Genomic DNA, 15,932 nt, shown 5'->3' with positions numbered 1-15,932 from the left:
TAGTGTAGAGCATTGCCAGATCAATGCTTATGACTCACCACTCGTATTATTTATCGCACCTGCACTGCGTAACCTCAGGGATTCATACAGTGTGTTGAAAAACATGCAGGAGTCTGCTAAAGAATGGAATATCTCTTTTGCCGGCTGTGGATTTCTGATGGCTTACTACTGTGGAGTATATAGCTGTTTATTCGAACGGGCCCCGTTTCTTCTTATGGGGGTGACAAAGATTTGTGGGGCTTCATCTGGTGCTCTCATGGGTGCAGTAATAGCATGCCAAATGTCTCCAGGTACGTTTCAACAATAATTTGTGGTTTCTAAACACCAGAAAGTTGTAAAAGAGTTTTTTTGGAAGGCATTCCTCATGGATCAGACAAATCTTTCACATACACAAATGATACTGAATAGTAGTTTTAAAATCCAAATATATCTCCAAATCATTAAAGAATGAACCCCACCACCATGTAATTCATTTTGATTACTTTCATATTGATTCAAATTCGTGGTCCTAAAGGATATTCCATTTTGAAGCCAAATGCTGTGAAAATTTGCTGGAAATGTCCCGAGAGGCTCGGAAAGGCACTCTGGGTGCTATGCATCCCTCCTTCAACCTACTGAAGATAGTACGAAACTTCTTAAATAGAGACCTGCCCGAGGACGCCCACCTACTCGCCAATGGACGGCTGTATGTGTCACTCACTCGAGTGTCAGATGGGACAAATGTGTTGGTGTCTGAGTTTGACAGTAAAGAAGATCTCATTCAGGTGAACTCAACTACCTTGTTGACCATGGCTTTTGTTTCCTGATGAATAGATAAGTATTCATGAGGATGAATGATTTACAGTGTGCTCCCTGTCTGCAGGCTCTGATTTGTAGCTGCTTTTATCCACTGTATTGTGGTGTGATGCCTCCAAGCTATCATGGAATAGTAAGTAGCCAAACACAGCCTTTTGACTGTAGTTTTGTGATAAAATTGCTTGCAGTTTTTCAATTAAAGGTGTACTCACTCATTTTTTATTAGTTTTAATGTTTTGCTGGCCTTATTATGTTGATATTATACTGACACCTAGCGGTTTGAATGCAGTATCACGCATAAGAAAATGTACCCATTGTTATCATGGTAATAGGAAAACGAGCTATTAGCAGTAAACCTTTTATTTGCTGAGCGAAAGTGTCTGATAACTATCTAAATAAAAAAGTAATAGCGATTTTTTTTACGTCTCACAATTCTAATTATGTGATATAAACTCGGAATTCTAAGAAATAAAGTCAGTCTAAGTCTTTTTTCCCCTTTTTCCCCCTGGAAATGTATATGTCACAATTCGAATAAACTCGCAATTGCGAGATAAAAGGTCAGAATTGCGAGAAGTAAACTCCCTGTGAGATAAAAATTTGCAATTATCTTATATTTATATATATATTCTGTGGCAGAAACAAGCTTCCATATACAGTATAAAGTTGGTGAGATAAAACGTCTCGGGTTACGAATGTAACCATGGTTCCCTGAGAAAGGGAACATGCATCCTAGGATGCTAATGGGGAATGCCTCCGGTATGACTGGTGTCTGAAGCATGTGTCCAAACACAACAATAACATTGGCTGGCGACAGCCTATGACATCACTACTAGTGTGACCCATGTGACCAGAGTATAAATATGGCACCTTTAATACATGTCATCCACTTCTTGTCTGAAGGAGTGCCGTTTTATCCATTTTTTTAAAACTTTTTTTCCATCTGATCTGCTTTCAGAGGTATGTAGACGGAGCATTGAGTGATAACATGCCTTTCTCTAGTCTGAGAGAAACAATCACAATCTCCCCTTTTTCTGGAGAGAGCGACATCAGTCCTTACGGCAACCCTTTTTACTTCCATGAAATATACTACAATAACGTCAGCATTCATATCAACTTCATTAACGCACACAGAGTGGTTATTGCATTTTTCCCTCCAGAACCAGAGGTACATTTTTGAATTTATGTTTAATTATCTTGGTACATTTTCAAATCCATACTTACGCCCACATACCCTTTTGGTATTTCATAAGGTCTTGGCTGAGATGTGTCAAAATGGATATAAGGATGCTTTCCTTTTTTTACAAGAATATAGTGAGTAGATAACACTCTTCCTGAGATGATATTTGGGGTAATTGTGCGGCTGTTTAGATCCAATTTTTGTTTTGCTTACCAGAACTCCTGAAGCTCAGGTCGCCATTGTCAGAATTATGGGATCATATTTCAACATCTAAGGAATATATTAGTGAAAACCAGCCAACAGTGACTGGGAATTCTGAAAGTATCCTTCCAGAATCCATCAAGAAAGGTAAGACAACAAATAACTGACAGATCATACCAAGAACTCGTAAATCTGGAAAATTACACGTGGAGAAATGTATCTATTTTTCACCCCATTTAGTGTTTTTCAAGGCTAGCATGATGGAGAATGAAGAAATAAGATGTCCTTTCTCAGTGAAACTGGTTTCTTGTCTAATGTGGTGGTTTCTGCCAGTGGAGATGGTGTACATCATGCTTCTAAGGTATCTGTCAAAAACGAGTCAAATTAAATATTCAAGTCTTTTAATTTTATTCTAAGACTCTGGCTGGAATTTAGACTTGCTGAGTGGACTCCAGAGATGTGTAAGATGACAATTGGAATGATTGGACGAATATGGAAGAGAGCTTTCTTAAGAAGGTTTGAAAGATATTACATATAATCTAAATATTAAGTGTGATGGATCTAAATAAGAATTTTCTGCCTTCAGGTATTCACATTCACAGAAATGTCCAACTCTTCATCAAGACCCTTCATCTTCAAACCGAACTCACTGACCTGCACAAATTACTATTTACAATTATTTTGAATAAAAAAATCAATACCCTTTTGAATGATTTTAATGTAATCACACCACTTAAATGGCCTATAAATTTAAGATTACAGATCATATATACAATGTTGTATACAAGCTCTTCTCACAAATATATTGCATATAATACTGAATACTAATAGAGAAACAAACGTGCACAAGTAGAAATCAGGATAATTGTATTTTAATGAACAAAAAAAAGATATTGATGTTTACAGGAGTCAAAAATAGCACCAAATAAGAGCATGTGAATAATTCCATAAATTATAGCATGCTCAAGATTAGTTCAGCCATCTTCATTTGTATAAATGGTCACACTGTATTCTATCTTACAGTATTGAAGGCGGAGAGGTGATTGTGTGCATTTTTAAAACAGTGATGTTGAAGCTTCCTCATAAGGAAAACATTTAAAGACATTTACAATCATCAATAATTTATCTTGCAGTGGCATCATAAAAGTTCTTAAAACCATCACGGTTGCATGTAAAAAGACCTAATTTGTCACATGATGATAGTAACAAAACATTGTTTAAATGTTATCCTTATAGATTTGGCAGTATGATCTTTAAAATTGACACTATAAAAACAAATCGGGTAGTTAAAACTTAAAATATTACTACAGAAACAGACAACAATACGTCCCATCTAAAATATCAAACAAGAATAGTGAATGCTCCTTATGAACAAATCAAGTATCAGTCCCTGATATCACATAATGCAATAAACCAGTGCTCAGAACCTCGTACACTACACTACTGAAAGTAACATCAATGACTCTAAACCATTAAATGTAAAAGATGAGTAAATATTCCAATTCCATAGAAATGCTAATTCCTAAAAGGGTCTAATTGAAATTCATTGCAAAAACAGTTCTCTTCTTTACTAAAGAGGCATTCGAGATCCCAAAGGCCCCCAAATTGAAGTTCAGAGGTACAGTTTCTTTAAAAGCGTAGCAGCCATTGGATTCTCCTTGTGCAAGTTGGGCCACCTTGTATGACACTGTGATTCCTCAAATCGTTCCTGAAATTATATTGTAACAGTCGTCACAGCAGCGCACAGGAGAAAGACACCAGCGCACTTTAAGACTCCTGGGTTTGATTCTGAGAAGATGGGAGGCACAGCATCTCTGGAAGAACACAGGAACTCCTCCGACAGGCTTCATCTGAAGTCCCTCGCCATGGTCTGTCCTCATACACCCCAGGTTTGGGTTTGAGAGGAGCTGCCGATGTCTGGGATCTGATCGGCGAAAGACTGCGTCATCCACTGACCGTCCTGAACTTGGCTAACGGCGTTTGGATTCGTTGGCGCCTTCTCGGCTGTGTTGGCTGGAGGTTTGAACAGAAATCGATATTAAAGGTGAAGCAAGCATGATTTTTTTATGTTAACAAACACATTTTTTTGAGATGTCAAACTATGCTCATCACTGAAAACACTAAAAGCACTCATTCATTTAATCAATAAGTGGATATTGGTTATTTTTGCGGTTATCAGAGCAATTTCGTTCTTCCGGATTGAAAAAGCAAATCTGAAGCAACTTTACGGACACTGTGGTAGAATGGGGATGGGGCAGACGCAATGGGGTTTTGAAAGAAAAATATCCACGTTTTAAACTTTATAAACTATAATCACTGGCTTCCGGGAGTGGCTGTACGCGCACTCACGAGAGAGTCGAGTTCCGGCGGAAGGGTGACCTCTGACCCGACGCATGACGTAGGATATATGACGTAAGCTCAGCCGGTCACAAATTAGAAGTCTAAATCGAGAAAGAAAAATGTCGGAGGATTTCGATATTCATAGATGCCACCTACGTCACTACAAATAGAACGCCGCCATATTTACGACCGACTCGCCCGGTATGGCCACCCAAACTCTCCATTTGAATGAGAGAGGGAGACAGAGATACCTGGAGAAAATTTCAATTTTAGGCTCCGATCCTTATTTGTTACCCCCAGTTTTCTTTTTATTATCTGCCACAGGCTTGCCCCAATTGGCCTTTTTAAGTCATAGAGAGACGCGTTCATGAGAGTCGAGGCGATGTCATGAATGAATCTATGAATCTGCAGCTGTTCGGCCGGCATGAATGAATCCATCTAATCCGAACAGCAGCACTGGCAGAGTCCAGAGAGACACCAGCATCAGCACAGCCAGAGACATCAGCCGAATATCATAAAAGACTGCCATATCTGTCCGAAAGAACAGATGTTCAATTATAGAGAAGGTTTAATACAGACAAATATCGAAATGAAAGAATCTTTCTGAATGATTCACTCACGATTCGGCTGCGATTAAAAGCTATCAAGATTAGATCACTTTTATGATACTTTTGTCTTTTATTATTATTATTTTTTGCGTGACAGCCCCCAGTAGGCTAACGTTACTCATTCACTTTCAGACATCGACAAGAAGAGTCTCCATTAGGCTACATATTCAAAAATGTCCCTTTGTCTTCCACGGAAAGTAAACTTAAGGATTTGCACATGAAGGTGAGTAAATGACGGCAGAATTATCATTTTTGGAAGAACTAGTCCTTTAATATGCATTTCAAGGCTGAGATTATGCATCGTCTGCAGAGCTAACGTTACTTACACAAAATAACATGACGAAGACAATATCTTTATGACCTTCAGAAAAATATTTATTAGATTTAGGTAGGTATTAACTAACAGGCAGACAGACAGTTATATTCAAAACAACCCCAAATCTTACTTACTTACCATGATAAAGTGCTTTAACATTTAAACAGATCCAACAAATAAAATGAATTGTCATTGAGAGTATAATGGAAATATAATTAAACACAAACCAACATGAGACTTAAAGTCTTTTAAATAAATGATTCTCTCTTCTATCCTTTTCTTTTGGTATAGAATAAAATACTAGTTCAGGGTTCCTCTTTCGGCTGTTGTTGCAGCCAACTGCACAATATATTGCAGGCATTACTGAGACCGTCGGTCGTAAAGATGGCGGCGCAAAGCTACAGTGACGTCATGTGAACCGAATGAAGAAGAGAAGGGAAGCTACGTCCTATGTCGGGTCAGGTCAGAGGTCACCCTTCTGCCGAAATAAGACTCTTTTGAACGCGCGTACGCCCATTGCCGGAAGCCATATAGTTTGGGAAAATAGTTTTATTACAAGCGAGACGCTCACGTTCGCTCTAGACAGAGGCTGCATCCGAAATGGCATAATTTCCTACTATATATGTGACAAAAGATGTCCGAATGAAAGACAAAAATGTTTTTAAAAAAAAACGTCTTTTGTTTTCCGCAGAAGAAAGATGTTACCAACCTGTCTCCTCCGATGTGGAGAAGTTACAAAATCCATTGCTTTGGCCCCCTTCAGGTGCTGATTCTCCATAAGCTCCTCCGAAAGCAGCCTCATAACCAGGATCATACTGCTCTTCCTTGACGGCAATCCTCTTGGCGTCCTCTGCAAGAGAGAGAGAAGTGGTCAAATACAGTCCTACATCACTTTTGGTATGATTAAGAAGAGCAATCATAAAAGTTCTTGTACGTACCTTTGGCCAGGCCGAGATCAAAGGTGTATTTGACCTCCTCGACCTCATTGCTCTTGATCACACCCCTCAGCTCATCTCGGAGCTCTCTGAGCTTGATGTAAAAATGCACTTTGTCCTGAGCACGAGGGAACTGAGCACAGCGGGCGCTGGAGGACGGCATTAGGTACAACGCCTACGGAAAAGCAGCAGTATGCAGCATTTAACTCAAATTTGAGTTTGGCTTTTATCATGCAACGAACCAAAAGAGGCTTCTTACCGTCTCACAATCAGGAACTTTGTGAGGCTGTAGGCCAAACTGTAGTGTTTTGGGCTTTTTCCCAAATATCTCCCTACAGAACATTTCATAAATACCTGAAACATTTGAAAGTGATTGTTAAATGCACGTCTTTGTAACAGTTGTATTCGTCACGTTCTGTATCTGTGGTGAAAAACGTACATTTCCCGTTAAAAACCGCTATGAGTGGCTTGAATTTCTTTATTTTTTCCACTAAGATTTTTCCACCTTCTCTCAGTTCCTTGCTGCAGAAGGGTGACAAGCAAAACAGGTTAGAAGAACATCATCGCTTTCAGTCATGATGGAAAGCGGCGTGATTATATCCCGCACCTAGAGAGATCTTTGCTTCCTGGCGTCGCTCTCTCCACCATATTTGTGAAGCCGATGCCGTATTTCTCAGGCAAACTCTGATCATCCATGTGATTTAGCAGCTTGTCAGTGAATCCAGACAGGAACAGGCACTTCCCTTAAAGATTGACAAAATGAGAGATTCTGAACGATTTTTTTATATAGAAAAACATATTTTATTGATTATAACAACTATTTACATAACAATATTGCTGTATTTAATTCTAACAATATAAAATACCTCTTTTTATATTTGTAAACAACCATTTTTTAAAACGTTATAATATTAACCATTGTTATTAATACTACTAATAAATAATATTAAATAATGAAAAAAAAAATATTTACATTGTTATATCATTAACTATAATATAATATAATAATAGTTTGAAGATCAGTTGACAAAATTGCTCAATTTTTAACAGTTCCTTTTTAAAATATTAGCATAAGACAGCGAATTGGTATATTACTGTTTATAATGTTATTGATGTAAATTATTTCTATTATATTAAAATATTTTATTTATTGACCTTAGAATATCTCTTTTTTATATATATATTATTATAATAGTAATAATATGAATATTTATATTGTCAATAATACAAATTAAATAATATAATAATCTAAAATGTTAAAGAGGAAGAGAATTAAAGCCTACTTACAAAAATGGTTTCCTGGTCCAGGGAACCATCTTCCAATGTAGGCCGCCATCAACCCTGGATTAATTCCGATCTGCATCATAAAAAATATATATATATTAATTTCAGTCATTTGGCTTCAATGCCATTTTGGTTTTAACATTCTTCATCATATTTTAGACAAAAACATAAAAACTTACAATGACATAGTCCAGATTGGGGATAAGGATATCAGGCAGCGTCCTCTTCATGACTTCCTCCTCCGACATGCCCTTAAAACGATCGACTTTCCTCTTGACTTTCTTGAAGGTTTCATCAATCTTCTCCTGTCCTTCAGCGGGCGGGGCCTCCTTATCCTCCTTAGCTTTCTTGGGTTTGGGTCCGGGTTTGGCTCTGGCTTTAGGTTCAGCTTTGGCTTTGGGTTCTTTGCTCGCCGGCCTTCCTCGCTTTTTAGCAGGTGCTTAAAGGGAAAAAAAAAACGTTGATTTACTTAAAGCCGCATGAGAGTTCGCAGAGCTCATTTCTACTGTTTGAAAATACACGGCACTGGAAAACTACCTTTCTGTGCAGCAGCAGCCTGTTGGGCAGCATCCTCTGGGTGTACAGGCATCTGCTGCATGACCCCGTCCTCTCTGGGTCCCTCCATCATAAATCCAGCATTGCCATTAGCCATGTGAGGATATTGAGCCTGAAGGGCCTGCAGATGCTGCTGAGCTGACTGAACCCTATTTCAAAAATAAAAATAGGGCCCGAAGTTGTCAGTCCAACTTATACAAAATAAAGGCCAATTCTACAAGTGCATGTTTAAAGGTGCAGAGAGCGATTTCTGAGAAATGCTGTTAAGAGTGGATCGGACCGAGCAGCACAACACACTTGCAGCCAATCAGAGAGTGAGCAAGAGGGAGATAGATAGAGTGTAGAAAGAGCGATGGCTGAGAGACATTACAAACGAGAAAAGCTCAGAGGAATATCACTGGAAAAAGCAGGGTTTTTATGATCAGGCGAGAGCTTTAGGACCCGCGTTAACATTAGAAAAGCTTTCCAGCACTGGAGAGAGCTAAGCGGGAAGGCCTGAAAACGGTCACAGAGGTTGGTTGTTTCTGCTCCAAGATATGCTGTAACATTATTTTGCTTTGCTTCAGCTATGATAAAGGGACATCCACTCTTGCATTGTGCGTTTGTGCATTTTGGGGGCGGAGCAATGAAGAGAGGGGTGTGTTTGTTTGGGTTGATATCAAATATCAACAGTGTTTCTCGGAAATTGCTCACTGCACCTTTAACAATATGCAAACTAGAGATAAATAATCAGTTAATTAAGTTACACGTAGCCTATTTATTTATTTTTAACAATAATTGGCAACATTTCTTATCTATACTGCCTCTAAAGAATAACACCCAACACTGTGGAAAGTATGGTGTTTACAGGTAAAGTAAATTATATAAGGTATTATTTGCATAATTACTTCTTAACTCAACAAGTAAGAAACATGTAACAGTTAACAAAACGAAGATGAAAATACATTATAGATTGCAAACATTTGCATAAATATAACAACATAATATTATTAACCATGTATTGATTGTTTATTCATTATTAAACAAAAAACTATTCAATTTATGTTTTTTTTTAAATAAAGTAAATGTAAAATAAACATTAAATATAGTTTAATAACTAGACATGATTTCTAGTACAACAAGAAACACTTATTTAACAATTACACAACACGAAAAGATAAAATTACTTTGATTTCAAACCTTTGCATACATTTTATACGGCACAGTAATAATAATAATAATTATTATTATAAAAGTATAATATGTTTTAACTACAATTAGTTTTATTACTAAAATGTTCACAATTAAAATAACCAAGTTTAATTGCTTGACATAAGTACCACTACTTCTACATTACAGTTATCAGACACACAAAAATAAGCAGCATCAGTCAAACAAAGAAAAGAAAATATCTCGAATGCAAATAGAAGCAATTTCTATAAAGTGATACTGAGTGTATAATGTGAGAAAAGCATAACATTAATGCAACCCGGATCTGCAAATAAACAGTTAATAATTGCAGAAGCAAACACAAGTGGCAACGCCAAGGCAGGTTTTCAATAAGTGTTGACTCGTGCATTGCCGTTAGTAGCATTCAAAACCAGACTGAAGTGCTGAATGTTATTATAACATAAAATCAGTGGGATCTTAATTAATCTTGGCGCCAATTGATGACAAATGGGGGGACACTCACCATTGTTGGAGGTATTCCGAGGGGGCATGGGGCAAAGATCCATAGAGCCTTTCATCCATCTCTACGGGATTTACTTAAATAAATCAATATTGTGTGTTCATATCAACAGCAATTTCAGTGGTACTCTCACAGGAGAATATTTATAACCTGCCCTTTTTATAGGCTTACTTGTAGATTGCTTTAATAATGCATACGTTCAATTATATATAAAACTCTAAAATGCATTCCAAAATGAATATCAAAACATATCCAGTCTAGGTTGGCTTAAGTGTATAAACCAGATCAGAAAAGGTTCGGTGTGCTGGATTTTAAACACTCCACGTAATCACCAGCACATCTCGCACCACTATTTTGCCACAGCAGGCAGTAGTTTACTTTAAACTGCGGTACATTGCGAACTTAAATAAATTTAGCGACCACATATTCTTCCAGCAGGTAAACGGAAAAAGATACTTTATTTTTCGTTAGGAAAAACAATATATGTGATACTGGTTAGCATGATCGGCTAACGCTGGCCTAGTGTGCCAATTCATTGAGTACAATGAATGATGGTCGCTAGCTAAATGTGCAGCGCGTTTCTATCGATATAAATGGCCTTTCCATAGTGTTATTAGTCAAATTAAGCTCTTATTTGTTAAATTAATACATACCGTTATGATAAGATTCGAACGATAGTCCACTGAAAGGTTGTTTTTTCTCGTTTTAGTAACAAAACCGGTGAAAGCAACAAAGACGAGACCAACAGCTAGAAATCAATTTGACAGTGGAGCGAACCAAAACACTAGGACTGGGGGTGTAATTGGCACAGTGTGACTATTTCTTCCGTTTAATGTAAAAAGGAAAAGAAAGGAATCATAATTTAATATTAAATATAATTATTCTAAATGTAAAAACTGAAAACGTATTCCAGGCTTTTCTTTTTATCTTAATTTTAGTATGGCAATGAAAAACTCTACCCCTCTAAAGTTAATAGTATGACCCCGGTCTCCTGTGACATTTAAACGCTTCAAAGCGAGCTTCCTATTGGCTGCGCTTAAATAAATAAGAAATTCTCTTTTACCATGTAGCAAAACTGGTATTGCTGTTAATAAACGAAAAACATTTTTTCAAGCCTCGTTTTGAAAAGAGAAACAGGCACAGGATTGACTACACGGGCCAATGGTGCTTCGACCCCGATATATTTTTAATTGTGACAATAACTAATATACACATGGCTTTTCATCATATCTGCTTTGCCATTTGCTTTTATTTGCCCTAAAACTGTTCCATTAGTAACACATACATATAAAAAATAAAATACAACTTACAGAATAACATACATAGTACAGAATTCTCACAGCAACAATAAAGCATGATTATTATGATGCAACAAAACAGGTATAAATGATAATAAACTGTTATGCCCACTGACAGCAAAATAACAAAACAATTCTAAAAAGTCTAAAAATACCATTCAAAATGAGGTAAATTGAGTGATCGGTATTCAAAAAGCACCATAATGTGGGATTGAGCATGCCATATAAATCCATGCATTGAAGGCATGCACAGTGATAAACCTCTTCCAGAGGCCAGTCATGGTTTGAAATTTGCTACACGGAAATACTCCTATTGAAAAACATGTGCATGTCAAATATTAGGTCTTCTCAGAATAATCCTAATAACACAGAAATGTATAAATTTAGTACATATGAAACTATATAAACAAACAGTCAACATACATTACCATTCAAAAGTTTGGGGTCGGTAAGATTTTTTGAAAGAAGTCTCTTCTGCTCACCAAGGCTTTATTTATATAATCAAAAATACAGTAAAAACTGTAATATTGTGAAGTATTACTAAAAATTTGTTATTATTTTAAAATGTAATTTATTCCTTTGATGGCAGGCTGAATTTGAAATCATTCAGAAATCATTCTAATATGCCGATTTGGTGGTCAAGAAACATATTTTATATTATCAATGTAGAAAACAGTTTAACTGCTTAATATTTTTGTAGAAACCGGGACATTTGTCAGGATTCTTTGATGAAAGGAAAGTTTAAAATAATGTTTATTTGAAATAGAAATCTTTTGTAACATTAAATGTCTTTACTGTCACTTTATTTTTTTAAAGTATTAATTTCTAAGTATTAATACCCCAAACTTTTGGACAGTAGTGTATGATTAAAGTTTCCTTAAAAAAGATAATAAAAAAAATATAGTGGCACAAAATTAGAAAAATGTCTCAAACAGAAAGTCTCACATTCATTCAAGCAACAGAGCTTTGTCACACACACACACACACACACACACACACACACACACAGAGAAATCATATACATTAAATATTCCAGGTAACAACTTAGCATCATCACTTAGGAACTTAGCCAAAACATATTGAAATATTAAATAAAACAATTAAAAAAAAAACAAGTTTAGTTGGTCCTTCTCAGTTCATGCAGTGTAGACAAACAGTCTTTGTGCCATAACTACTTCTCAGGTTGTTCGGCTGTTGTTGCTACATCTGATGTCTGGAATCTGGTCTGCAAACGGCTGCATTGTCCACCGGTTGTCCGTTACCTGGTCTAGAGAGAATGTTGACAATTATTACGAGCACCTGACACATAACATTTTTCATATTCTTTCTGACCCAAATATGTATGTGCCTGTATCTGTAGAAGGATGGGCTCCAAACGCTTGCTGTGGTTCCCCCCATGATCCATGTGCACAGGTCTTCTCGTACTCAGGGTCATGCTGCTCTTCTTTAATTGCCAATCTTTTGGCATCCTCTAGAAAAAACAGCAACAAAAGACTTTGGTTAACAACATGTTTTCGAACAGCACATTAATAGAAAACTGTTTTAAAGTCACCTTGGATTATTGCAGCATTTATTATAAATTATTTATCTGTTGTGCACATCATTATTTTTTAAATTCAAGTAACCCTTGTAATCTTTATTCAAAATAACTTCCCCTTCCCTCTTCTTTTCTATGACGACACGTTTACTGGAGCGAGAGCGGGACAACCTGTCACTCACATGAGATCGACCAATAGCAAACCACAACCATCCAAAAAATTCCAGATGGAAAAAAACAAGTCCCGCCCTACATTTTTTCTTGTTCGAGAAGCCGTTTCACTCAGATATACATCACAATAGGGAAGAAAAGATCGCAACTTCCGTTTCATGCCGTATTGTGTAACCCTTCACCTTTGGCCAGAGTCACATCAAATGTGTAGTTTGTCTCTTGGATCTCCTGAGTCTTCCCCTCTCCCTTCAGCTGATCCCTGAGATCTTTCAGCTTGATGTAGAAGTGCACTTTGTCCTGAGCACGAGGAAACTGGGCACAGCGTGGGCTAGACGATGGCATCAGATAGCAAACCTGGACAACAGAGTCTCATTTCTAATCAATATGCAACTTTAAACAGGAAAATTCAAAGTACTATCAAGAAAGAAACTCGTACCGTCTCCGTTTCGGGCACTTTGTAGGGCTGCAATCCGAACTCTAAGTTCTTGGCCTTCACTCCAAATATCTCCTTGCAAAATGTTTCATAAATACCTGAAATGAAGGATTAAATTACACAATGGCCTGGTTTCACAGACAGGGCTTAGATTAAGCCAGGATTAGGCCTTTATTTAAGTAGCTTTTATAAACATGCCTTAGAAAAAAAAACATTACTGGTGTGCATCTTGAGACAAAATGGCAATGACATGTTTTAAGAGATGTCAGTGTAAGTTAAAACCGCCCAAACATGCATTTTAGTCTGGGACTAGTCTTGAACCTTGTCTGTGTAATGAGAGTTAAAACCAAATCGAAGACTTACATTTCCCATTGAACACAGCGATTAAAGGTCTGTATTTCTGGAGTTTTTCCAAAAGCTGGTGGCCACCTTCACGGATCTCTTTGCTGCAAAACAATACTTTTTTCAAATGTACTCACATCAAGAATTTTCTAAGGACTTAACATCAAATTAGGGCAAAAACACATTTTGTTAGAGTATCTTTCATTAGTGTATCAATGTAGCTCAGCCAATGTCAATGTGGCGAATTCATAAGACCGAAATCGTGCGGAAATCTTTCGCCCTTGTGAAATACCAATCACGTGGATTCCAATTCAAATGACTGGATTTCGTCTGTGAAAATTCACCGTACAACGGCACCTTTTCCCCCCAGATAATGCTAAACTCTTACTTTGATAGGTCTTTACTCCCAGGTGTGGTCCTCTCCACCATATTGGTGAAACCAATGCCATAGCGTTCAGGTAGTGTCTGATCGTGCATGTGGTTCAGCTGTTCTTCAGTCAGCCCGGAGAGAAACAAGCACTTCCCTATAAGACATTCAAATCAAAAAACAAGTATAAATACATAAATAACCTTTAACAACGACTGAAATCGGCTGAATAATACATACAAAAATGGTTCCCAGGATTTGGATAATGCCTTCCCTTGAAGGCTGACAACAGTCCAGGATTGATGCCGATCTACAAAATTAGCAAAAAATGGCATACAATAAATACATTTAAACCAGATTTATATATACACACACACACACACACACTTACTGGCCACTTTATTAGATACACCTGTTCAACTGCTTGTTAGTGCAAATATCTAATCAGCCAATAACATGGCAGCAACTCAATGCATGTAAGCATGCAGACATGGTTAAAACAGTCTGCTATAAATAAAATTTATAGAATAAATAAATAAAATACAGATCAAACTTGCAGTCTATATAATACAATAACTCACAATCAGCAAGTCAAGATTATGTGTGATGACATCTGGCAGCTTTCTAGACATGACTTCCTCCACTGACATGCCGTTGAACCGATCTAACGTCCTCTTTGCTTTCTTGGCGGTCTCCTCAGCTTCTGTCTTTTCCTTTCCTTCACCTTTTAGAGGCCTTCCCCTTTTCTTTCCTTTTGCTGTCAATGTCGGAGGGGCTGCAAAACAGATATTTGATAAGTTGTACAAACGGGCTGCAGAAATATCCCAGTTAAAAGGGCTGTGAGGAAAAGGCAGTACCTGGTTGTTGGACAGAGGGTTGATGATGATGATTTTGAGGTTGATCTAGATATGAATCTTGATGAGGTTGATCCAGATATGGATCTTGATGAGGTTGATCCAGATATGGATCTTGGTGAGGCTGATGAGGTTGATCCAGATATGGATCTTGATGCACTGCTAAATCAGTCATGATTTTGTCTTCCATGGGTCTCTCGGCGTACTGGGTGGCATTAACCAGCTGGTGGTACTGCGGCACCTGCTCCGGCTGGTACTGCTGGGGACTGGTTTGATACCTGAGAAAACAAAATTACAAAGAAAGAAACACTGCACTTACTTGATACGCTTCGGAATAATCTGACCCTTTCCTTGTCAGTGCTTTCACATTTAACATACACCATCATATCCCATTTTGAGAACATTTGTCGAGATGTTAATCTTAATCACATTATTTTTTTTAAAATCACTAGTTTAATTCAAAGATGTATGAACTCTTTTGGGTTCTTTTTCGGCTGGGCAAACTTACCAATACTGAAGATAATCCATAGGGGCCGTCAGAGATGAATACTGCCTTTCTTCCATCTTAATTGGTGGTCTTACTTTAATAGATTAATATTCATGTTTATGTTACTAATATGCCAGCTGGTAAACCACACCTCCCTTTGTTTGATATTTTTTTTACACCCGTCCCGTTTTCATTACACTTGGCTTATAAATTAAACGTCACAAGATAAAATAAAATACACATTAACTAGAAATGTACATATTTTAAATACTAATTAGCCTCATGTTATGGGCAACACTTTAGGATGCAGCTAACTAGCTCATTGCATTCAATAGGCTAAGAGCTGTGTGTGGACGCATACAAGCATAAAATAACTCGTTTCGTTACATAAAGATATATTTCTGTGCGTTTGGGTTATGAATCTTACCTGCCATATATATTCTTCAGACCTTTTCTGGCACATATCAGTATTTAATGCAGAAAAATATGAGCTAAATGATGCTACACATGATGAATGAAGCCGGTGTAGGTAAAAATGTCAACAAAGGTAAAGGCTAGATTCA

The 15,932-nt window shown here is 37.2% G+C and overlaps 2 protein-coding genes across 4 annotated transcripts; one reads left to right on the top strand and one right to left on the bottom strand.

Moving 5' to 3' along the window:
* Positions 1 to 48: 48 nt before the first annotated feature.
* LOC311282899 (patatin-like phospholipase domain-containing protein 2) lies at positions 49 to 5,344 on the top strand. 3 transcript variants are annotated; one of them, XM_084396992.1, is made up of 10 exons: positions 49 to 290; positions 532 to 764; positions 863 to 928; positions 1,751 to 1,960; positions 2,046 to 2,106; positions 2,189 to 2,320; positions 2,414 to 2,534; positions 2,609 to 2,689; positions 2,760 to 4,217; positions 5,254 to 5,344. In XM_084396992.1, exons 1-9 carry the CDS (start codon positions 104 to 106, stop codon positions 2,824 to 2,826), a joined length of 1,158 nt encoding a protein of 385 aa, XP_084253118.1. In that variant the 5' UTR covers positions 49 to 103; the 3' UTR covers positions 2,827 to 4,217; positions 5,254 to 5,344. The 3 variants fall into 3 exon arrangements, with proteins under 3 accessions (XP_084253118.1, XP_084253119.1, XP_084253120.1); XM_084396994.1 differs by having other exon boundaries at positions 141 to 290; positions 515 to 764; XM_084396993.1 differs by lacking the exon at positions 2,609 to 2,689.
* On the bottom strand, positions 4,050 to 15,916 carry LOC311283288 (uncharacterized protein; the record flags this gene model as incomplete). The annotated part of the gene is made up of 22 exons (XM_084397642.1): positions 15,797 to 15,916; positions 15,391 to 15,463; positions 14,886 to 15,160; positions 14,610 to 14,803; positions 14,269 to 14,338; positions 14,050 to 14,185; positions 13,683 to 13,765; positions 13,323 to 13,417; positions 13,069 to 13,240; positions 12,527 to 12,649; positions 12,363 to 12,445; positions 10,534 to 10,579; positions 9,884 to 9,944; positions 8,194 to 8,360; positions 7,836 to 8,095; positions 7,660 to 7,729; positions 6,980 to 7,115; positions 6,812 to 6,894; positions 6,632 to 6,726; positions 6,376 to 6,547; positions 6,147 to 6,287; positions 4,050 to 4,186 (listed from the first exon to the last, which is right to left on the bottom strand). Exons 1-22 carry the CDS (start codon positions 15,801 to 15,803, stop codon positions 4,050 to 4,052), a joined length of 2,679 nt encoding a protein of 892 aa, XP_084253768.1. The 5' UTR covers positions 15,804 to 15,916.
* Positions 15,917 to 15,932: the final 16 nt, after the last annotated feature.

This window comes from Rutilus rutilus (assembly GCF_951802725.1).
Source record: "Rutilus rutilus genome assembly, chromosome: 23".
NCBI classification, from domain to species: domain Eukaryota; kingdom Metazoa; phylum Chordata; class Actinopteri; order Cypriniformes; family Leuciscidae; genus Rutilus; species Rutilus rutilus.
The sequence above is the reverse complement of the archived record's forward strand: the minus strand, read 5'-3'. Positions and strand labels throughout refer to the sequence as shown.

Bases quoted from the DNA above. Each gene is read 5' to 3' on its own strand.
- LOC311282899 (XM_084396992.1), top strand. From the start codon at position 104: ATGCAGGAGTCTGCTAAAGAATGGAATATCTCTTTTGCCGGCTGTGGA. The intron at 1,961-2,045 runs GTACATTTTTGA...GTATTTCATAAG, and splicing joins TTTTCCCTCCAGAACCAGAG to GTCTTGGCTGAGATGTGTCA. The intron at 2,535-2,608 runs GTATCTGTCAAA...GCTGGAATTTAG, and splicing joins GTGTACATCATGCTTCTAAG to ACTTGCTGAGTGGACTCCAG.